Here is a 23,701-nt window from a genome sequence, read left to right as displayed (position 1 = left end):
TATAAAGTAGATAGTTCTGTATGTTGGTCTGAAATAGGGAGGAGTCCAGTCTGGAGATAGAAATTTAGGAGTCATTTCATGACCTGAAAGAGAATACCAAGGGATCCAGTGTTGATATAAAAGAGAAAGGGCAGAAGGACCAAACCATGAAATACAAAGATCAATAGATCAGAAATGGGGGGCAGGGCTCTGGTGACAGGGGAGGTCCCCCACGGGGCCAGGAGAAAAAAATATTTTTAAAGAGGAAGGAAAAAGCGATCAGACTGAGACTGAGAAGGACCAACTAGAAATGTAAAAGAAAAATAACTATAGTAATCTGGGGGCAAAGAGGAGAGAGTTGTCAGAAGTGTTACATGCTTCTATTAGGAAACATAAGTTAGGATTGAATAATGACCATTATGTTTAGTAACATGGGGGATATTTCATCTTATAATTTATTTGGAAGAATAAAAATTCTTGAAAAAAGCCAAGGAAGGTATGGAGTTATGACTGGATCTTGCCACTACCAAATATCAGAACGTACTATATGTATCCTATATAATTCGATGGATGCTGAATTGATATAGCAGAGGACAAAGAGACCACAGTTGAAAACCCAGAAGGTTATTTAAGTGAATATAAACATTTATTATGTAATAAATAGTTTTCTTTAAAATGAGAAGGATGAATTATTTAATAAATGGGGCTAGCCCAACTGGATCTTCATTTGGAAGAAAATAAAATGAATCCTGTAAATATTAAAGACTTAAATGTTAGAAATAAAGCAATAACTATTTTGCAAAAAATAATAATAATAGACCACATATACAATGTCTGGGTGCAAAATTGTGCCAAGATCTCATATCCTAAAAGCAAAAAAGGAAATCGACAAGAAAACAACAAACATGGAATAGAAAAATGGGTAAGAGCCCTAGCCGGTTTGGTTCAGTGGATAGAGCATCAGCCTATGGACCAAAGGGTCCCTGGTTCAATTCCAGTCAAGGTCATGTACCGCGGTTGCAGACTCCTCCCTGGCCCGAGACCTGGTCAGGGTGCATTCAGGAGGCAACCAATCTATGTGTTCCTCTCACATCGATGTTTCTCTCTGTCTTTCCCTCTCTCTTCCACTCTCTCTAAAAATCAATGGAAAAATGGTGAGGATTAAAAAAATAAAAATAGGTAAGGAATGTGAACAAAAAGTTTACAGAGGAGCAAATTAATTGGCCAAAAGACTTAAGAAAAGCGTTTAAGTTTCTTAGTAATCAGAAAAATAAATCAATGAATATTGATCTTTGGTAGAAAAAAAAGAAAAGAAAAACTTCAGTTGCTAATAGGGATATAAGGGAAAGAGGATTCTAATACTTTGTAGGTATGATTTCCCCCCCCCCCCCTCTAATATTGCTTATATGGTGGTACAAACGGATTCTACTCAGAAAGAAACAGGTTGTGATGAAGTTTGCCTGGCTTAGACACTGAGTAACAGTCACTAGGTTCTAGACATCGCACATAACTCTTGAGGCCTCATTTTCCTTGTTGTGAGGTAGAGATACCCATCTGTCTGCGCTGACTGCTTTCCCCTGAGGTTGTGAGGATCAGCTACTATGTCTGCCAGGGCTTTGGAAATGATATGTTGTGATTCAGAGAATATTAGCACAGACCATGAGCTCTTCAAAAGTACTAGTTTAAGAACAAATTATGTAAATTTTGTGTATGTGAGAAGAAAATGTACTTCTGAATGTTAGTGGTAGTGATTGTAAAGGATTGCATTCAACCCTAGTTGGTTTGGTTCAGTGGATAGAGTGTCAGCCTGCAGACTGAAGGATCCCGGATTCAATTCCAGTTAAGGGCCCATGCCCAGGTTGCTGGCTCGATCCCCAGTAGGGGGCATTTAGGAGGCAGCCAATCAATGATTTTCTCCCTCTCCCTTCCTCTCTGAAATCAATAAAGATATTTTTTTAAAAAAAAGAAGAAAAAGGATTGCATTCAGCATTGGGGCTGAGTTTCGTAGGCCTGGAACTGTGCTATCTAATAGGACGCTCTGCAGTAATGCATACCTTCCGTGACGTGTGCTTTCTAGCATGGTAGCTCTAGTCAGGTGACTGTTGAGCACTTGGCATGTATTAGTGCAACTGAGGCACTAAATTCTTAATTATGTTTAATTTTAATTAATTTAACTTTCTATATAAATAGTCATATGTGGATAGTACTGTATTGGATAGGACAGGTACATAGATCAAGCTCCACATACATATGAAATTATAGTTTGACGTAGGTTATAGCCAAAATGGGTATTAAAACGTCATTTGGTAAAGAAAGATCAGAACAAGAAAACTGTTAACAGGAGGTATTTATTGGGGAAAGCATTTATCCACAGAGTGTAGAAGTCGAGTATTGGGGCTTCTCAGCCAGAAGTGCAGACACGCTGGCCTCAGTGCTTTCGCTGTTCAGCTTTTGTTTTGCTGTGCCCATCACAGCGTTCTCTGCAGGACGCCTCTTCATGGCTCTGAAGGCCGGAGCCCTGGCTCCGTCACTTTTCTGTTGTGATTCTTACCCATGGCCTTCAGTTTATTCTCCTGTAAAATGGATTAAATCTCTCTCTTAGAGGTCCTTTCCTCTTCTAACATTCTGGGAACTTCTAAGAAGATAGCTTGTGTGGTGATATAGGGATCAAGATGAGAAAAGAGTCTGTGGCCAGCTGTGTTAGCCTGTACCACAGGAAGCTCTCTCACATCAGCCAGTCCATAAGTGGACTTTTGAGGGCTGGGAGTCTTGGTTTTTGCCCTCACCTTCACTTACTAGCTCTGAGATATTTTCCATTGGAGAAGGATCCAATTTCAGTTTGTATATTTCCATTTATTATTAAGAAGTCAAAGTATTAGGAAATAGATATTTAAAAGTATCTAGAATTTAAATGCTAAAAAAACACAATAATTTGCAAGCTCATGTTGTAATCAATGATGGCTTACTTTTCAGGGTAAGTTTGTTCCTGTCATGCTTTGTGTAGATAGTTGGGAATTGCCATTATTTGAGAAGGAAAAAAAAGAAGAGCTTGTCATATTTTGATGTTGTCAACATTTGCTGATTTGTACTTCTATTAAAATATCCACCTGCATGAATGTTTTAGTAATTAAACAATTGTCTACATAGAGAACTGGAAAGCTATGAAAAATACTAAAAGTACAGTTGTGTATTTATACCTGGGAAAATACATCCAAAGTAGAAAGCCTGATTCGTATCTTCACAGATTTTTAAATTTGAGATTACTCAAAAGAATGGGGGATAACAAAGTTTGTTAATATCAACTAGACCCTGTGAATTTCCCCCAGGAAGTACTAAGCATAAAGTATAAATAAAAATTGATTTAGTAATTTATAAGAGAAGAACAAATAGATTGGTTAGTGAACCAAAGTAAAACAACTAAAATTTTTTTTTACATTATGATTTTTATTTTATTTTTTCTTTTGTCCTTTTAATGGATTTGGTTGGGAAAGAATTTTGGGAGTGTGGAATAAACAGAACAGAACAAATAAAAAGGCATATAACATGTAATAAAAATAACATTTTAGGGACTTAAAGTGTGTGAAATAGACAATTGGGGGAAATCTTAGGTTACTGTGCATTTTACATGTCTGGGAACAAAGCTGTATTTTTCCCTTTTCATTGGCATAATCAAAATATGTTTTCGGTTCATGCATCTAAACTAATAGACAACTTGTATCATTTAATTTTACAAAGATCCAAGGGATTTGATTATTTGTATACTAGAGGCCGGGTGCACAAAATTCGAGCATTTGGGGACGGGGGTCCCTCGGCCTAGCCTGTGCCCTCTCTCAGTCCAGGAGCCCTTGAGGGATGTCTGACTGACAGCTTAGGCCCGCTCCCCTCAGGCCTAAGCCAGCAATCAGACATCCTTAGCGCTGCTGCAGAGGTGGGAGAGGCTCATGCCACCACTGCTGCGCTCGCCAGCTGTGAGTCCCACTTCTGGCTGAGCTCCTGTGGGAGTGCACTGACCACCAGGGGGCAGCTCCTGCATTGAGCGTCTGTCCCCTGGTGGTCAGTGTGTGTTATAGTGGCCGGTCGTTCTGCCGTTCGGTCGATTTGCATATTAGCCTTTTATTATATAGGATACTTTCTTAAAGATTTACATTTTGTTTCTTTAATAGAGTCCTGTGAAGATAAATCAGATTAGCCTGGATGAAAGTGGAGAACACCTGGGCGTGTGTTCCGAGGATGGCAAGGTACGTGTTGATGTGGTCACCTGGGAAGCATGCTCTGGCACTGGGGTGTCCAGGTACTTGGAAAAGCACTCCCCTTACTTTATACCTGCATTAAGAGAAACTTGCTTATTCTTTTTGTGTATGGACTTGCTTCCGATTGCTCATAATTAAAGTAAAATATATTTTTCACAAATGTGCCTTAGGAAAAGTAATTACAAGAATGTCAATAATGTAACTAGTATTAAGCTGATTAACAGCTGTGGCAGGGGGACGTGTCACCTTAATCATTACTGCTGTGCCACTTAGACTTCAGTGACTAGTCTGCAGTTCCTGCAAGACAGTAGTTTAATGCCTTTCTGCCATAAATCCACAAAATTGGATTTTGTGGTCATGATTTCTGTGGGCCGGTGGTTTTCATTTCACACAAGTTATGAATGTTTCTCTTGAATTATAGAATCTTTTGATAAGCAATCATAGCTTATCAGAAGAATAAAGTGTCTTACAGTGGCCACATTAAATAAATGTAAAATCAATATATGTACAGTTTCCTAAAAACCTGGCACCCACTTCTTCAATCGAGGACATACATCATTTGTGCTGTGTATAACTAACAATTATTAGTGCTTCTTGCTGATGTTGAGCTGTGACATTTAGTGGTTGTGGTGATTGATTTTCCACTTATAAGAATGTCTTTTTTTGTTTTCCAGTCGATGGAAATCTTTTCTAATGTTGGTTTGCAATGATAAAATTCTAATGCACAATGTATTGAAGATACTTTTCTAAAATAACAGTTTAAGAAGAGAGTGCATTAAGAATCATTAGAGAACCTTACCTATTCCTGACCGAAGACAGCAGATTTTCTAATCTAATTTTGATTTTTACGTGATCTAAATGCAATGTGCCATTAGGATGAGTAAATTAAAAACAGCATACTCAGTATAAAAGATTTATACCCATTTGATCTGTTACCAAAAGAAAAATGAAGTCTTCTTGACATATAAGAATGCATTTTATGTAACTAAGCCTAATGTTTCTTAAGAGTCTTTTGAAATAGTAATTGGAACACTGGTGCTTTTCAAAAAGCACTGTCAAATTTTACAGTACCTTCTGAAATTCTGAGATAAACCAGACTGTTAAGGAGAGATTGAGGGAGGAGTTGTTATGTACAGAAGTTGAGAAGAATTATCTGAACTATTGAGACATATTTGTATTTATATATTTGTAAAAAAGATCATCTTCATTTTGTTTTCTGAATGATGAGGAATTCCTTCTGGGCTGTTTTCAATTTAATTGAACTAATATTACTGAAAGAAAATATTCAATTTTTGAATTGAGAAAATTTTTATTAAGGTAATTCATCTAGGAATTTTCAGAGCTTTAAATTTTGAGCAGTTATTACTTGATGTAGCAAATTTCTGATGAATAATGAGATGACCCTCAGATATCTCCTGGGGTACACTTCTTGACAAAACCTCTGTTTTTCTATTTTAGTAAAATTTAAAACTGCTGTATTTTGGTATAAACCTATGATACATTTTAAAAAATGCTTTTCTCATATATTTTATTAGTATTGGTAGAATTGAAAATAAGTATTTCATGCATATTTTTTTTTGTAAGCTAGCCTTTACCATGAGTTAGTTGTTATTGTGAAAATTGAGTAGCAGTATAGAGTGATCTGGTAAAGTGATTAGTGATGATAAAACAAAGATATTATATAAACTCTAGATATCTAGATGAATGCATCTCTAAAGGGCTGTTGTGATTTTTCTTTCTTTAGTGTATTAGGAATATCTATATATAAAAGCCTAATATGCAAATTGTCCCCACGGGAGTTCGACCAGGAGACTGATCGCTCGCTATGGTGTGCGCTGACCACCAGGGGGCGGTGTGGAATGAAGAAAGGCCCGGCCCGCAGCTGGGGAAGGGAGGCCCTGGACGGCAGCCATAAGGCCCTGATTGGCCTTGATCGCCGGCCAGGCCTAGAGACCCTACCCGTGCACGAATTTTGTGCACTGGGCCTCTAGTATTAGATAATTACTTATGTCCTATTTCAAAGATAATCTTTGATATTTGTATTCAGTTTTGAAGCCATAATTCTAACCATTGTTTAAAATGTTCTCTTTTTATTCAGCTATTTCTCATTTCTGTCTTTATTCCATGGCTTCTCGGTGATTGAGTTCTAAATTTTGAAATATGCTCACATACATATATCGTGTGTGTGTGTGTGTGTGTGTGTGTGTAGTTTCAGTTTACTGACATACATTTTTAGGTAACTTTCTGATAAGTGCATATAAGATTTTATTATCTGATCTGTTACGTATATTTCCTTCATACATAAACTAGAATTAACTTAGTATGGAGTTTGAAATAATTTCTCTCAAAATTTTGGGGATGTTGCTCCCTTTTGTCTGACCTTCTTTTATGTAGACATGTCAGAGGCCAGTCTAGCTTTGTTCTTTCACAAAACCTTTTTAATTTTTCTCTTGTCCTGCCTTGGAGCTCAGACTAATAACACTAGCAACAACAATGACAATAAACGGCCCTTGTAATGCAGTTTGCTAACTTACGTCTTGTTTGGGTCTGTTTTCATTAATTTTGTCTGGAACGCAGTAAGTTCTTTAGATCCATATTCTGAAGTATTGTTTTCATTTCAGGAAAGTTTACTTCCGTTCTGATTTTGATTATTGCTCCAGTTCCATTAGTTTTCATTTCTTCAAAGAAACTCAATAACACACGCTTAGGCTGGAGGCAGTGTGGTGCAGAGGCTCAGAGCAGACAGAGCTCAGTATTCCACCGGCCTGTGTGGCAGCCCAACCCCCGTCCCCTGTGCCGAGCTGGGCATGTTGTTTGCCCTCCCAGTGCCTCCGCCCTCTCAGCTGGGCAGTGGGCACAGTGGGAGTCTTGCATGGGAATGTCTCAAGGTGTCAGGTGTATGGTGAGGTCTCCACTGATTAACCATTTTTATTGCTAACCATTCATTTCTTAATCCATGGCAGTCTGATCTCTCCCCCTCCCACATTATTGCACCTAAACTTTCCAAGGTGAGAGGGTGAATGGGTAAGCACTATTCACCCTCCCTCTCTTTCCTAAGATTTGTAGGTTGTAAGAAAATTGGTCATAATGTGTGGCACCCCTCTCCTACCCCCCACCACGTATGTGCTTTGCTTTCTCATTGTTTTTACCCTCTCATTTCTTTGTCATGGAGAGTTCTACTTGTTTATTCCCTTTGCTGATTTGCTTTTCTTCCAGCATCAACTTTACTTTGTGGAGTAGAGTTTTATTTCATTTTGCATTTTTAATATTCTCGAAATCTTTGTCTCTCCCAGCTCTGTTTTCATATTAGCCGGATATATAGTTAGTTTTTTAATTTACACCTTCTTATATGTCTTAGAGTGTCAGGCAGTATAGTCTAATGGTTAAGAGTGGGATTACCTGCCACTGTGTTTTAGCTGTGTGATGTTATCTAAGTTATTCATACCTCTCTGTGCCTCCATCTATTTCCATCTCTATAAAATGGAGATAATAATAGCGGCTACCTCATTGATTGTTAGGAGGAATAATTGAGTGCATATATGTAAAATTGTTTGGAAAAGTACCTGGAGTAGAAGAAACATGTGATAATTATTAGCTATTATCATCCTTGTCATCATCATCACCATCAGTTAACATCATTCTGTGTTTCTGCTCCAGATTCATGGGGGTCTTTTCTTCTTATTGAAGTCACTAAAGAGTTTTCTAGTTTTTCTTTCTTTTCTGGTTACAATGAAAACATTTTTAAAAGCATAGTTTTCTCCCTCAAAATTGTTGGAATTTTGTTCTGCAGTATTCTTTTTATAGCCCTGGTGTGTGTTTCTGTTGCTTGTTTATCCATTTCAGAATAAGAAGAGCTCTTTCTAAACCTGGGTTAACAAAGAGATTCATGTCTGACGGTTCTTGGCCCTGCGTGTGATCATTTTGGGTGTTGTAGAATCACTTCTGAGCGCCATGCAGGGGGCCTGTCAGTGAGCTCCCTTTCCTCTGACCAGAGGTAATCAGGTCAGGCAGCTGCCCCAGAGTGAAGTGGGAGCCTGTCCTATCATCCCTCCTGCTCTCTGACACTCTTCCTGGGTGGAGGAGAGGAAAAGCAGCAATCTCCCTTGTGAGGGTCCCTTCAGCTACCTCCCTGGATGTAATGACAGTTCTAATTCTTGACCCGCTGTTATTTGCAAGCTGGGGTTTGAGAGAGGCTGTTACAAGGGAAGCACCGATTGAGAGGGTTGTCTGACACTGGCCACCTCACTCAGAGTCACTCTATGTCTGATGGTCTGTCACCTAATCCTCTGGTTGGCAAATACATTGAAATCCTTGCTAAAGTGGAGAAGGATACACAACCGTCCTTACTGTTTCCTGAAGGTAGCTTTTCTTTACTTCAGGCAGTAAAACACACATCTCATACCTTCTCTGGTTCTGGTATGTCTCTGTGGTTTTGTAGTTAATGAGAAGTCCTCTGGGCCTTTGCAGTAGACTAACTATATAAGGCCCATTTTTCTGAATTTTCTATTTTTCTTCATTAGGTATTTTGGTGACAAATTAGAAGAGGTTGTTGGGGCTGCTGTAGGGGATATAGTTTTCAAAAGAATCCTCTCTGTTTTAACCTTTTATTACTCTTAGATGAGGTCTTCCTAAAAGGTCTCTAGGCTGTCATTCAATGGAATCTTTTCACAGATAAGGACGATATTCACTGACAAAATGGCAAAATTAATAAAGGGGGAAAGAGGAAATGAATGAGATTTATTTTGAATTTTATTAGTTTTAGTAGTATAACTTGTGACCAGTTAGTTTGGGCTATCACGTAAGTGAAATGAACCAAACACCGAAGGCCTTACAAATCACCCTACTTGTACTGATAAAGTTTCTGACATTTGTCTTATGAAGTTACATTGTTTTTTTATACTGGGGAAGATGAGGACAAATGTGGCAAATGTTACTCAGTGAAGTGCAGTAATGGAGGCTGACCTAAGAGTCCAATCTTCTTTGCCGTCTTCAGCGAGCTCTCCTGGAGCCCCTGCTCTGGCTATGACAGTAGAATGTTTGCTTCTGACTCAAGCGTAGTGGTGAGTGTCAGCCTGTTTGCTAAGAACGTCTGTGATTTGTTCTCTTTTCTGTTTATTCCTCCTCATCACACTATTATATTTTCAATATCGATGCATAATTTTTTAAAACATTTTTATTAATTTTTAGAGAGAGAGAAAAAGAGAGAGGGAGAGAAGCATTGATGTGAGAGTAAAACATTTATCAGCTGCCTCCTGCACGCCCCCCCACAGGGGATCTGTCTGCAACCCAGGCATGTGCTCCAACTGGGAATCGAACCAGCAACCTTTCAGTGCATGGGAATACACCCAACCAACTGAACCACACTGGCCAGGGCTAGATTCATAATTTTTAAAGGGACATTTATCCCTGGGGATTTGTAATTTAATTTTCACTATTAGATTCATAATCCTAGTATTTACCTTTTCAGTTATTGATACCTCAGTCTTTTTCACCAGGCTTATACATCATTTATTTACATTGCAAATACTTTTCTCTACAATGAACATCACTTAACTTTTGTTCTTAAAATCACCTTTACCTTGCTATAGGCAGAAGGAAGTTTATCCTTTTGAATTAATAGTCTGCTTCATTTTTCAACCTCTGTCATAGAGTTGCATAGTTCAAGTCAAATATTCACTTTCACTTTAGTTTGGCAAATATTTGGGACTTTTGAATGTATTTTTTTCCTATTCTACTTTTACACTTTATATGGAAGATATATATGTTGCAAATTTTAGGCTATCTCACATAATGGCAGTATGTAGAAAAATAGGGCTTAGGACACTTTTCTTGCTTTTGATCACTTTAGGCAAGTAATTTATTTTTCTGCAGAACCGTCTGTTGAACAGGCATGACGGTGTTTGTTCTCATACCTGGCAGTGTTGCTATCAGGACCAAGTGAGGTAGAGCAGGATTTTTAGTGCTGGCTATATCCTGTCAATCGTGGACCTTTAAAAATATAGTTTCACCCCAGCAGAAGGCTTAATTTGTCTAGGGTGGAGCCTAGCCATCAGTAACTGTGCAGTGTAGGCAGGGTCAGAACCACTGAGGTAAAGGATGGGGAATCACTGAGAGACATGTTAGCAGGAATAATAGAAGGTTTGACACAGGACCATGCTGTCGCATTGTTGTACAGAAGGCAAATAGCTGTGATAGAAGAATTTGAACTTCCGTGTTCAGCATGAGCTTATACTGAGGTAACTTCAGTAAGTTGACCACTTACTGATTTACTCCATTAAGATTCAGATGATATAGTAACACCCTACTTTTACCCAAATTTCTTGGATTCTGTATATCAATTAGGTTAAACTTCCCTTGGGTAAAGTAAAACTCTAAATGCAATGCTTTTCTTTCCTACTTCTTAATTACCATTTTATAAGAAGTGTGTTGTATCTTATGCTTAATACATTTATATAAAAGTAGTGATTGGATACCTTCTAAACAATGAGAAGCAAGGTAGTGGCGGGCATACATGTATTGTTATGTTAAGAATACATTCTAACAGACTACTTCAGAGTAAATCGAATTCCTTCTGTGTTTCATTGTACCATGTGCTGTTCTTGGAACCCAAATGACATACTTGGCACAAGGGTATAAAAATAGTAGTCACTAAATGAATGGCGTGTCCTATAGAGTTTAGATTTTAGTGAATAAACTTGTCTCCAAAAATTATAGCGTGGGTAGATTTTTCTCTTTGAACTTGCAACACTGAACCATGCACATTTTACCAAGATTAAAACAAACAAAAAATAAAAAGTTGGGAAAGTTTTATATCTGTTTACGAAATTGAATTTGTAATTAAAAACTTTTCACAAAGAAGCCAATAAGATCTAGATGCCCCGCTAGGGAATTCTTACAGAATTTAAAGAAGAAAAATGCCACTTTTATAGAGATTAGAAAAATAGTAAACACATCCCAAGTGTTGGGAAAAGTTCTGTGCCCCTGGTAGTTCCAAGTGATTGAGGGCTCCTGGAATTCTTATGCTCTGCTGGTGAGAGTGGAAATTTATCAAAAACGCTTTGTGAAATCGTTTGGCTGCCTATGAAACGTGAATAGATGCATAACCTCTGACTCAACAATTTCATTCCTAGTTATATGAATGCCTATAAAAGTGCACCAAAAGATTTGTAAACAGTGTTTATTGCAGCATGATCGTAATGGCCCCAGTCTGGAAACAACCCCAGTGATCGATACATAAATTTCATACATTAAAATACTACACAGCAATGAAAGAAATCAGCTACTGCTGTGTACAACGGTATCAATAAATCTCACAAAGAAAATGTTAAGAGAAAGAAGCCAGTAAAATAACTTATGGCTTCATTTACATAAAATTCAGACACCACCACATCCTACCTGTGGCGCTCCTCTTCAGAGTAGCAGTTAGGTGGTGACTGGAAGGGATGGGAAGGAGCATCTCGGGTTTTCCTTCTTGGTCTGGGTGGTGGTTACAGGTGTGTGTTCATATCCTAAAAGTTTATGAAGCTGTAAATTTACAATTTGTACCCTTTATCATACACCTATTATTCATTTTTTAAGAAGTAAACAACTCAGAAAATAGATTGATTATGAATAAAGTGGCCTGGAATGACTTTAAGTAGGCACTGATAAGTAGAAACTTAAACCATACATTCATACACTCAGTATATTCAACATAAGATTGTAAGTGAAGTGCAGTTCACCTGATTTCTTCCCACATTGCTCTGCATGGTTGATTTATATGTGACTCAAAAAAGAAGCTCCTTTTTCCTTTAAGGGATGGAAAAGAATTCCTGTAGGGATAGCCTATGGGAAGCTCATAAAAGAATCCTAATGACCTATTCATATATGTTTTATTTTTTTTTAATTGGCATCCTACCTAATAAAAAGGTAATATGTAAATTACCATCACTCCGCTACGCCCACGATTGGGCCAGCGGGAGGCACAGGGGGCGGGACTCGGGGTGGCCGGGGTAGCTGATTGGGCCGTTGGGACGCTGAGCTCGAGCTCAGCGTCTGCGCCATGGCTGTGCTGCGGAACAGAAGGGGCCTCTGGGGCTCGAGCTCACATCCCGCCGCGGACCATCAAAAGCCGGGGGAGCTGGGTGCCTGTCTGCTCCCGCACCAGGCCTTTCAGAAGCCTCTGCCGCGCCAGAGGCTTCTGAAAGGCCTGGTGCACCAGCGGACAGGCACCCAGCTCCCCGCGATCGAAAGCGAAAGCGTGTAGGGGACCCTACACGTACATGATTCAATCATGCACTGGGCCTCTAGTCACTTAATAAAAAAAATGTATAGTGAGTAAAGGGAACTCGATCCATGAGATCCTTATAAAAGCTTAATTGTGGTGGTGGTCTCTCACCCTATTAGAATTGTTTTCATTGGATGTGTAATAGAGACCAGAAGGACCTTAGATTATTAAATGTTTTACTTTGTTGCTGTCATGGTGAAATGATGACAGGATCTATTTCCTTTTTAGGTGCAGGTGTTTGGACTGTATTCTGGAGAAGAATTTCATGAGACCTTCGACTGTCCCATTAAAGTAAGTATTCAGTAAGTTTTAATTTTTCTAAGGGTTTTCTCAGTGAAGGCCATAGGATTACAATACTTTGAGTGCTACCAATTTTTCATTAATTTTGTTAATAAACATCTATTAAACACAATGTACTATAGTAACTATTCAGTCCTTTAAAGGAGTACAAGATGTATATTATATGATTGTGATCTCAGGAATATTCTTGTAGTGGGTGAGATCTCTCACACACACACACACATACACGCACACGCACACACGCGCGTGTCTGTAATTAAAGAATCGGTTGGTAAAAACAATATGAACAAGTCCAAAGCTGAGAGAAAAGTTATTTTTAGCTGTTCTTGTTAGTGACGGTTTTAGATGGAATGACGTTTGGGCTTTAGTGAATGGATAGGGCAGATGCAGAAGTTGGCTTTCCACGTGGAAGAACAAAATAATAGAAATGGAAAGGCCAGAAAGTTTAAATTGTGTTCAGGAAGTGGCAAATAGTCTAGTGTACATAGTGCGTGCGCATAAAATACTGACTCAGCAGGATTGCTGTATGGACAGATAGAGGCTTGCTGTATATCCAGGCTAAGGAATTTGGACTCCATCTGTTAGATAAGGAGAAATTATTGAATTTTAAGAACAAAGACATGACATAAACTGAGGTAAGCTTAAGGAAAATTAATATGGCAGCTATATGCAGTATAAACTTGGAGGCTGATAGCCACACGGCAGGAAGACCAATTTTAGATAAACAGTTATGTTAGTTAAAGTGATTATTATAGTTGTTAAAGGAAGAGGTCATTTATTTTTTTCACTTGCTTATTCTAACATTTATGGATTGACAGGTAAAGAGGAGAAAGGATCAGATGGTGTTTTAGAAAGCCAAATCTGTCAAAATAGAGCATGATTGAAGGAGGAGAGTGACTGGGAATGAGACAGTTTAGAAGACTAATGCAGTGCTCCAGGCGGGGCGGGGCAGGATCTCCATAAAAAGAACAATAGTGAGTGCAGGCAAACCTCAGAGATGCTGAGGATTCAGTTCCAGACCGCTGCAGAAAAGCAAGGATAGCAGTAAAGCGAGTCATTCTCTTTTTGCTGGTGGAGGGTCTTAACTTCAGTTTGTTAAAACACAGCACCTGTGAAGTTCAATAACGTAAAGAGCAATAATATGAGATATGCCCGTTTTCAAGATGGAGTAGAAGAGATGAATTTGGAAAGCCTTTAGGATGTAGACCTAACAAACCTTGGTGATGGATTTGATGAGGGTGACGAGAGATGAAGGAAGTGAGGGGAAATCTAGGTTCTTGCTTTGGCATGTGTGAATGCCATCTTGAAATAAGGGGTGATGTGAGTAAGGACGTTGCTGATTTGGTTTTGAGATTAGATAACTGTAGCACATCTTTTAGGAATATTATGGAGGTTTTGGAAACATGAGTGAGGGGCTCAGGATAGAGATTGGCCCTAAAAACACAAAGTTGATAACCACAGTTGAGTACGATGAAACCACTTTGAAAGGCATTATCTAGTTAAAAGTTAAAGAGTGAGCAGAGAAGAAAACATGATGAAATTTTAGAACCCTCTAAGTTAAAGGTCCAGGCAGTGGGGGGCAGAAGGGGAGGTGAATGACAGCAGGGATCTAAGAAGAATCAGAGGGAACAGAGGAGATCCAGAAGAGATCTAGGAATAATAACATAATATGCATTTAATTGAAGATTTATGAAAGTATACTTGTGTGGATTTTTTTAATGCCTGGAAATTGCTTTGTGCTAAGTTAGAAAAACCCCCTGAAATGTATTGGTGATGTCGTCGGTTTGAGGATAAGAAGGTACCAGGCAGAGTATGTGCCGGCCTACAGCCAAGAAGGGAGCCCATAGTCCTGCACCGAGTGGTGCCACGAGACCTTCAGAAAGCCACTGGCAAACGACGTGGGGAGTGATGGGGTGGAGCAGCCTGGGGAGGAACCTGTGTAAGGGGTTAGAAAGAGATTGGCTGAGTGGAAACAGAATGAGAACCAGGGGGACAGGAGCTGAGGGTGGAGGTAAAAGGGAAGGTCCCGAATGGTTAGCTCCGTAACTCTCTGGTCTTGCGGCTTTTTGGTGTAAGGACACCACTCGGTGTCTCTGAGGCTGTGTGGCCCTACCTATTCCGCTTGGTGCCTTCAGTCGTTGGAAGGCATCCTGGACAAGGAAGGAGCTCGTTGGGTTCTTTCTCTGGGATCATTCTGTGAATTATATTCAGTTGCAAGCATTCTTGACATCTTACCACCTTTATTGACCTACCTTATGGTTTGTAAGGAGGGAGACTCCTCACTCATCCAGAAACTAGAACTAATTCACTCTCATCTTTTAGCTTTGACCTGGCTTCATAGAAGAAATATTTTTAGAGAAGCACAAAACTCAGACACCCTCAATTGTTGCAGAATATTACCTGAATAGATTACTTCCTGCTAATATATAAGGATAATGTTTAGATCATGCTGCCTATAATGTATAGTGTTTATTCTGTGCCTTAACCATGGCTCCTAACCTGGCGTCGGGTTCTTGTTCCCTAGATCATCGCCGTGCACCCACACTTTGTGAGGTCCAGCTGCAAGCAGTTTGTGACTGGAGGGAAGAAGGTAAATGCTGTGTCTGCCATCACATGCAGGCCTTGAGGGGTTGCTCTTTAATATGTCGTCAACATTTTTAATGTTTGTTCATTAGGAGAAATTTTGAGAAATAACAATGTAATGAAATCATAAGACCATCATGTCTTGGGGAGGTGTGGCCCAGTATGTCTCACTGGCATTCTCTTGGAGTAGCTTCAGAGCAGGAGAAAAAGAGACAGGTTGTTACTCAGACTACCTTCTAACACTCTGAAATATTGTCTCTCCCACAAAAAAGAGATAGAGGTAGCATTAAAAAAATAACAAAATCAGTTAAACTAGTGTTTTTTCCCCTTTGTAGAAAATCTCTTGCAGGCCTTGATAAAGTTTTAGAACAATTCTGACTATTTTTTCTGTCATGTTCTGGCATATTTTATTATCTTAGCGCTATTTTAAAAATAGGAGAGTAAAATAATCCTTTTTTGTATTTATATGTTTGTTTATAGGTATAGTAAATTGTAAAACAACACTTCTGTTTGTAGAATGTTAATTTTTTTTCTATTTTCATTAACCAGAGGTATTTTTTAAAACCATTTTTATAACAAAATGCTACTATTGTGCTGACACTCTGAATATTATTTCATATTCAGTTCAGAACTTGGTGGAAGGAGGTGGTCTGTGGTCTGCAGTGCATAGCTGTGGAATGGCTACTTTGAGGCTCAGATGCGGGATGTTTTCTAATGGTTTATGATAGTTATCTGTCTTTTTCCCTTGTTCTGCTGCTGCTTCACAGAATGATAGTGTTACCAAGCAAGGGCCAGCCACCTGGTGCACATAGGAACCAAAACTATGACATTGGCTTTGGAGGAAAGAAAGAGGTTTTTTTGTGTGTTTTTTATTGCTGAGTTCCCTCAGGAGACAGGAGGCACCACTCAAATCTGTCTCCCCAAACTGGGGTGTGGACAGTTTTAAGGGTGAGGAAGAGCAGGGTGGCAGGTGGGAGTGCTAGGGTGTTATATTTAGGAAGTCATTGCCTGATCTAAGGGTCATGACTATTTATGCCTGTGTTTCCTTCTAGGAGTTTCATCATTTTAACTCTTAAATTTAGCCCTAGAATCCACTTCGAGTTAATTTTTGTGTATGGTGTAAGGTAGGAGTTCAAATTCATTCCTTTTCAATTGGATGTCCAATTATCCTAGGGCCATTTGTAGAAAACATTGGGGTTGTTTTTTCAACATTGGCTTGGCCCCTTTGTCAAAAATAAGTTAACCATACATTTTTGGACTTTCAGTTCTGTTGATCTGTGTACCAGTACCCCTTTTAGGTTTGAGAGCCACTAATTTTGCTATAATTATTTATGGGATGACCAACAAATTAACTCCTCTTCAGGCATTTTGATTTTGAGTTCTTTCCCTTTAAAAAGCCATGATAATGTCTTCTACTTATGTTAGAGGGTTAAGAAACATTGGCCTGTCAATGTATCCTCTATTCAGGGATTTCAACATAAAGTATTGACTGATTTATTTGGATTCATTAAAGTTTATTAATAAAAAGTAGTGTTTATTCAATAAGCCATAGTGACCTCTTTGTATACAGTTAAGTAACTAGAGATTTCCAAAATGTACAGCAGTTTGGTGTAGCTTGCAGAAATCTCCAAAGAAAGTTCTTCCTTATCTTCTGTGTGTGTGTGTGTACTTTTTAAAGAGCACTCTCACTGTGTAGTATTTCCATTAGTGTGTTTGTTTTGTTTTGTTTTAAAACAGAAAAAAAGCTTTTAATTATGAAAGGGATAGTATTGTAAAATGATTCTTTTCATCTTGAAGTGTTAGCAAATTTTTAAGAGGAGCGGTGGTTGTTTTTTGTTTTGTTTTTTAAATAACAAAGTTAAGACATTTTAGACCTCAGAAAAATGAAGAAAGCAGAAATTTACATTGGCCCAATCACAGTACCACTCATTCCAACTTCGTCTAGCGCCATGAGCTAAGCAGAACAGTTTGAAGAGTCCAACATTTAGCAAATGGTGGTGACCTTGCAATGATTGTATATTGTAGATATCAAGCCCTCTCTGTTTAGAGCAGATGGCAGACAATGGGAGGAAAAGAAAGTAAAGACAAATATCATGTAACTGAGAGGTTATGACCTTCTGCCTTTAAGAAATAATTTAATCTTCAAAAAAAAATTAGGGCAAAGACCAGATAGATGAAGGTATAATGTGGAACAAAGCATTTTTAACCCTTAAGAACACTGATCTTCCCTAGACTGACAGCCAAATGAATCTTGGAATTATATGCCAACTCCTGTAAATGGTGAAAGTGGCATGGAGACTAGAGAAGTGAAACATGAAAAATAGAAATCCCACAGTGAGATATTCATGATGTTATTTCATAAGGATATTTGAAAGAATGCCTAACTTATTTTAGTTGTTTTGATTTTATTAAAAATTTCCATTCCTTGCCCTAACCGGTTTGGCTCAGTGCATAGAGCATTGGCCTGCGGACTGAAGGGTCCCAAGTTCGATTCCGGTCAAGGGCATGTACCTTGGTTGTGGGCACATCCCCAGTAGGGGGTGTGCAGGAGGCAGCTGATCGATGTTTCTCTCTCTCATTAATGTTTCTAACTCTCTATCCCTCACCCTTTCTCTCTGTAAAAAGTAAATAAAATATATTTTTTTTAAAATTCCATTCCTTAAAAACATTTTAAAAAATAATTAGAACATACATTTCAGAATAACCCTGCAAAGAATATTGTAGCAGAAAAAACCTGATACTATAGTTTGACACATTTCTTGATATTTCCTTTAAAGGTTCCAGCTTCTTAGGTCTTTAGAGATACTCCATATCCACCAGGGACTAGGAAGAGGATGCTATAGTTCTGTCTGGCATAAACTTTTATTTTAGGCTTTCAAGGTAACTTCTTAGTAGTTGAATGGCATAGCTAGATTCATGGACTCCCCTGCCTGACACATGAGCATATAAAAAGCTTATTCTAAATTCTGTTTTGTTTCCATATTGGGGGGGGGATGGGGGAGGAAAAGAAAAAGCGCATCTCTTAAAAGGCCATTGGAGAGAGCTTCCCAATGTATGAACCAATGGATTTTTTAAAAGTGTAACCTTATGTAGCAAGAATTTTAATACATGAGCATAGCAGTGAGGTTTCTCTTTTAGAAACTAATCTGTCAGGCAGATCTTGTCTGGATTTTTTTTTTAATTGCACAACTTTTTCTGTTAGAAAATAAACTTTAGGGTCCTATGACCTTTACCTTTGAACTCTGAAATGCACTTCATAATAACTGGTTCTACTATTTGACAAATTATTAAATTGTCTCAGTGCTGTTAGCAGCAGAGTTCATTTTTAAAAACGAGGTAGTCAGCTGTTTGGCGTTGTGGTTGGATAGAATGAGGGGGGCCTGGCTGCAGGGACAAGTTGCTTTGTAAGCTGGAAATTGTCACTCAGCAGATGAGGAAAGGACCTGTGTGAATGAAATGAGGAAAAGCGTCTCACTGTTCACAGCTGAAGGCTGGTGGCAAATTTTACCTGAAGGACAAAGGCGGTAGCATCAACTAGCTTCTGTAAGTTTCCAATGGTGATTCGCAACAGCAAATTGCATTTTGAATCTTTTTTTTTTTTTGGAAGAGGATTCAATAGAGCAGCTTTTTGTGAGAATACAAATCTTTTTAGATTTCAGATGGCCCAGTAAACTGCTGTGACCACTAAGCACAGGAATGTAGAGGTGCTTCCTTGTGTGTGTGCTTATCTTCTGGTCTGATTGGGCCTGGAGGTCTTGGGGTCAAAAGTGATTTGGCATCAGTTATCCCCCATTGTCCACTATTCAGTGGATCTCCAGGAAGATGCTTCTGCAAGTGCTCAGATGCTTGATGTTAGGCAGTCTTCTACATGCAGACTGTTCTCGCACATTACTGCACCGGCAGCCATCAGTTTTATGTCCTAGTGGTTGCATGTTGAACTGTTGTAAATACATACCTTAATTTCTACTAGGTACTATGCTATAAATCGTCATTCCATTCCTAGAAATTCATTTCATGCTTTGAACATACCAAAATTTATTAAAAATCATCAATTATTAGGAGGTAAAATGCAAATACAATGGTCACAATCATTTTTTATGTATGCAAAACCAAGTTGTAAAATAGCTATATTATAAAAGTACTAGAGGCTCGGTGCACAAAATCCGTGTCCCTCAGCCCAGCCTGCACCCTCTCCAATCTGGGACCCCTCGAGGGATGTCCGACTGCCCGTTTAGGCCCGATCCCGGTAAGATTGGGCTTAAACGGGCAGTCAGACATCCCTCTCACAATCCAGGACTGCTGGCTCCCAACTGCTCGCCTGCCTGCCTTCCTGCCTTCCTGATTGCCCCTAACCGCTTCTGTCTGCCAGCCTGATCACCCCCTAACCACTCCCCTGCCAGCCTGATTGATGCCTAACTGCTCCCCTGCCAGCCTGATTGACTCTAACTGCCCTCCCCTGCTGGCCCGGTCACCCCCAACTGCCCTCCCCTGCAGGCCTGGTCACCCCTAACTGGCCTCCCCTGAAGGCCTGGTCACCACTAACTGCCCTCCCCTGCAGGCTTGATCGCCCCCAACTGCCCTCCCTTGCAGTCCTGGTCCCTCCCAACTGCCCTCCCCTGCTGGCCATCTTGTGGCGGCCATCTTGTGTCCACATGGGGGCAGCCATCTTTGTGTTGGAGTGATGGTCAATTTGCATATTACTATTTTATTAGATAGGATATATATTTATTGCTAAATTGGCTGAAGCTAAAAATAGAAATCTAGTGTTTAAAATAGAAATCATTTTTAGTCCCAAATATAGGTGTTCATTTCTTTCAAAATTTAGTTTTTTGTCTCAAGTATTAATTACTTTTTCATGTTAGTATGTAGGACTCCCAAAGTCTTTGAGATGGATCCATGGCAACTTCATTATCCTCAGTGATCCTCCTCGTTTCATATCCATCAAAAGCCTGTTGAGAATAGAAGCCTTTTTTTTCTTTAATGAGTTCAACTAACATCTGTTTGTAATGTCTCCATATGGATTGCAGCATCCCCCCGACTTCTGATGTTAAGCCTAGTGTCTTCCTAGAGCCATCAAACTGCCTTCGTTGCTGCTGAAAATACTTTGCTTTGCATGTGGAGAGTGCTGTGATTGTTCTTAAGTATTTTGAATAGCAAATGACTGTGCAAGAATCATTGCCTAGTTCAGAATGCTTATCATGTTTTCTTGAGTTTAATACCAGTTGACTGGGAGGTTTTCTCTGTCTTTTTTTTTTAATAAGGCTCTATGAACTACTGTTACTAACTTTGGGAGGTTTTTATTCCTTTTTTTTTTTAAGATAAGGCTATATATATATATATATATGTGTGTATATATATATATATATATATATATATATATATATATATACACACACATGCACACACACACACACACACACACACACACACACATATAGCAAACGGTCACAATTTCAGCCATTGTAAGTTGGCATCACTAATATAAACAAAATCACATTCATTTCACTAGTGTCTTTGATTTCTTTTTTAAAATATATATATTTTTATTGATTTCATAGAGAAAGGAAGAGAGAGAGAGAGAGAGAAACATCAATGATGAGAGAGAATCATTGATTTGACTGCCTCCTGCACGCTCTCCACTGGGGATCGAGCCCGCAACCCAGGCATGTGCCCTTGACCGGAATTGAACCTGGGACCCTTCAAGTAGGCTGACACTTTATCCACTGAGCCAAACTGGCTAGGGCTCTTTGGCTTCTTGAAGACGATTTTGTGTCAGGGTCCATGTTGGGTCTGTGAATACATAGTATGTGGATTTCAGGAATGGCAGTGCTTTTCCAATGGCAGATAGGTAGAATGCTATGGTGGAAAGCAGACAACAAGAAGGAAGGAAAATGAATATTCCAGGTTTTTTGAGAAGGAAAAGTGTGTGTGTGTGTGTGTGTGTGTGTGTGTGTGTGTAGTAATTTTACAGTCTTTTGTCATTATGCATTTTGGATTTTTCTCCCCTGTTGTTTGTTTCCTTTCAGCTTTCTAATTCAGTTTCAACCAGTATTCCTCTTTGGTGTGTAACAGTGAAAATTGGAACAAACTAAATGTCTACAATAGTGAAATAGCTGTGTCTTGACCTGCAGCCAAAGATCACCAGGCACATACTAACTGGTTATGAGGAAGAGGGTGTTAGAAAGAAGTTATTATAGGATTTGTGTTGGTATGGGGTGATTTGGGAGGTTTAAAGAAAAGGGGTTTTGCTCTAGATTGGATACTGTCAGGAAGCAAGAATAATTCTATCATTGGGTATTTTAATAAATCTTATCCAGACGGAGGAAAAGCTAAATCAAGGTTAAAAACATAATTGGTGAAGAAGCAACAGTCTCCGTTTTAGCCTGGTTGGGGGGATGTTTTGTCATTCATGTGGCTTGAAGAACATTTATATTTTGTTACATTCAGACATGATTATAGAGTGGTGTTGTTTTTGTCCTCATCCTTCATGAGGCCTTGTCTGATGCTGGTGTTCTGCGGAATTGTTTATATTCATCCGGAGAACACCAAGCCCTAGCTGGGAGTGCCAGGCCAGTTCCTGGATGTCAGCTTCTCTTTCTCAGCTGGAAAAATTCAGATGCCTGGCATTAGCTAGATTGCTTCTATTGAGGTACTTTACAAAAATATATGTGTGGTCTGATTCTATTTTTTTCGTAGAAATATGATCATGTAGCAATATTTATGGAAAACTGCAGCAAATGATTAACAATGTGAATATTATTTATTAACAATGTCTGGGCAACATAAGAGTGTTCTTTCTGGTTGTCATTGGCTTTTTTGTATTTTTGGTAGTAAACAGGCATTACTTTTATAAAAATAAAAAGCAATAATAAAAGACTATATAAATTAATTGAAACTCTTTGGAGATATCTCTCTCTCTCTCTCTCTCTCTCTCTCTCTCTCTCTCTCTCTCTCTCTCTCTCTCTCTCTCTCTCTTCTCTCTCTCTCTCTCTCTTTTTAAAACCTCACCCAAGGGTATTTTTCCCATTGATGAGGGAGAGAGAGAAACATCAATGTGAGAAAGACACATTGATTGGTTGCCTCCTGCTCTTGTCCAGACTGGGGCCAGGGATCAAACCTGCAACCAAGGTATGTGCCCATGACTGGGAATTGAACACACGACCCTTTGGCCCACAGGCCAACACTCTAACCACTGAGCAACACCAGCTAGGGCGCAAATATTCTTTAACGGTTACATAATATTCTATCCTAGGGGTCTATTTAATTTTCTTTTATTTTTAAAAATATTTTTATTGATTTCAGAGAGGAAGGGAGAGAAAGAGAGAGATAGAAACATCAATGATGAGAGAGAATCATTGATTGGCCTGCCTCCTGCACACCCCCTACTGGGGATTAAGCCCGCAACCCAGGCATGTGCCCTTGACTGGAATCGAATCTGGGACCCTTCAGTCCACAGGCTGATGCTCTATCCACTGAGCCAAACCGTGGATATTTAATTTTCTTAACCATTCTCATATAATTGGACCTTTAGTTTGTATCCAGTATTTGGTTATCAAATCATGCTGTAAGGAAGCTAGAAATCTTTGAGCATGAACTTTAGTTTATGCTTTTGGATGTTTATCTAGCACCGATTCCTACTTTGGGGATTATTGAGTCAAAGATTATGGTTGCTTTTTAGGCTTTTGATACATACTGCTGAGTGAAATTGCATTTCAGAAGACATGCCAATTTTATACTAGCTGTGTGTGAGCGGACCTGTTTCACAGCATTCTATTTGCCCATTTAATATACAAAGGTAGTTCATTGTTCTATTTTGTAACTTCTTTGAATTATTAGTGATTTTGTACATTTTTATTTACTAGCCACTTATCTTATATATCTTCCAATGTGGTTTGTCTGATTGTATTCTTTGCTTTGGGGCAGCTTTTAATATTACCATACAAGCCTGGACAATGAAGACTGTCCATTTGATATTTATTGTTTGAGCACAAATTATTGCTGCTTACTGAATAGCCTGCAGGCTTTTCTCCAATTTTGGCTAAATCTAGGATAATTATTCTTTCTCCCAGAGAGGCCTTATATAGGAGTCATAATGAGACTTTAGAGTAGACATTGGAGCGTGTGAGAGAGGGTGAATATATCCTACAGATGCACATCTGCCCCAGCCCATCAGTCCTGCCGCTTCCACACAGGCAGCCAAGGGCAGGCCAGTGCGCCCAGTCTAAGGCAGGTCATTTGACTTGGTGTCTTCTGTAGTATCCTGACCTTTTGTTTTTCCCCTTTTGCTTTTTTTAAATTGAGTGAAGTGCTTGTTCAGATATAG

At 39.0% G+C, this 23,701-nt stretch overlaps 1 protein-coding gene across 1 annotated transcript in view; it reads left to right on the top strand.

The window, feature by feature from the left end:
• VPS41 (VPS41 subunit of HOPS complex) overlaps positions 1 to 23,701 on the top strand; it is a 141,502-nt gene that overhangs the window by 54,895 nt on the left and 62,906 nt on the right. The window contains exons 5-7 of the mRNA XM_079786062.1: positions 4,143 to 4,217; positions 12,724 to 12,786; positions 15,320 to 15,385. Coding sequence (XP_079642188.1) covers positions 4,143 to 4,217; positions 12,724 to 12,786; positions 15,320 to 15,385 — 204 coding nt within the window. The remainder of the gene's footprint in view (positions 1 to 4,142; positions 4,218 to 12,723; positions 12,787 to 15,319; positions 15,386 to 23,701) is intronic.

The sequence above is a fragment of the Cnephaeus nilssonii genome, assembly GCF_951640355.1.
Source record: "Cnephaeus nilssonii genome assembly, chromosome: 12".
Classification (NCBI taxonomy): domain Eukaryota; kingdom Metazoa; phylum Chordata; class Mammalia; order Chiroptera; family Vespertilionidae; genus Cnephaeus; species Cnephaeus nilssonii.
This window is presented reverse-complemented; position numbering and strand designations above follow the sequence as displayed.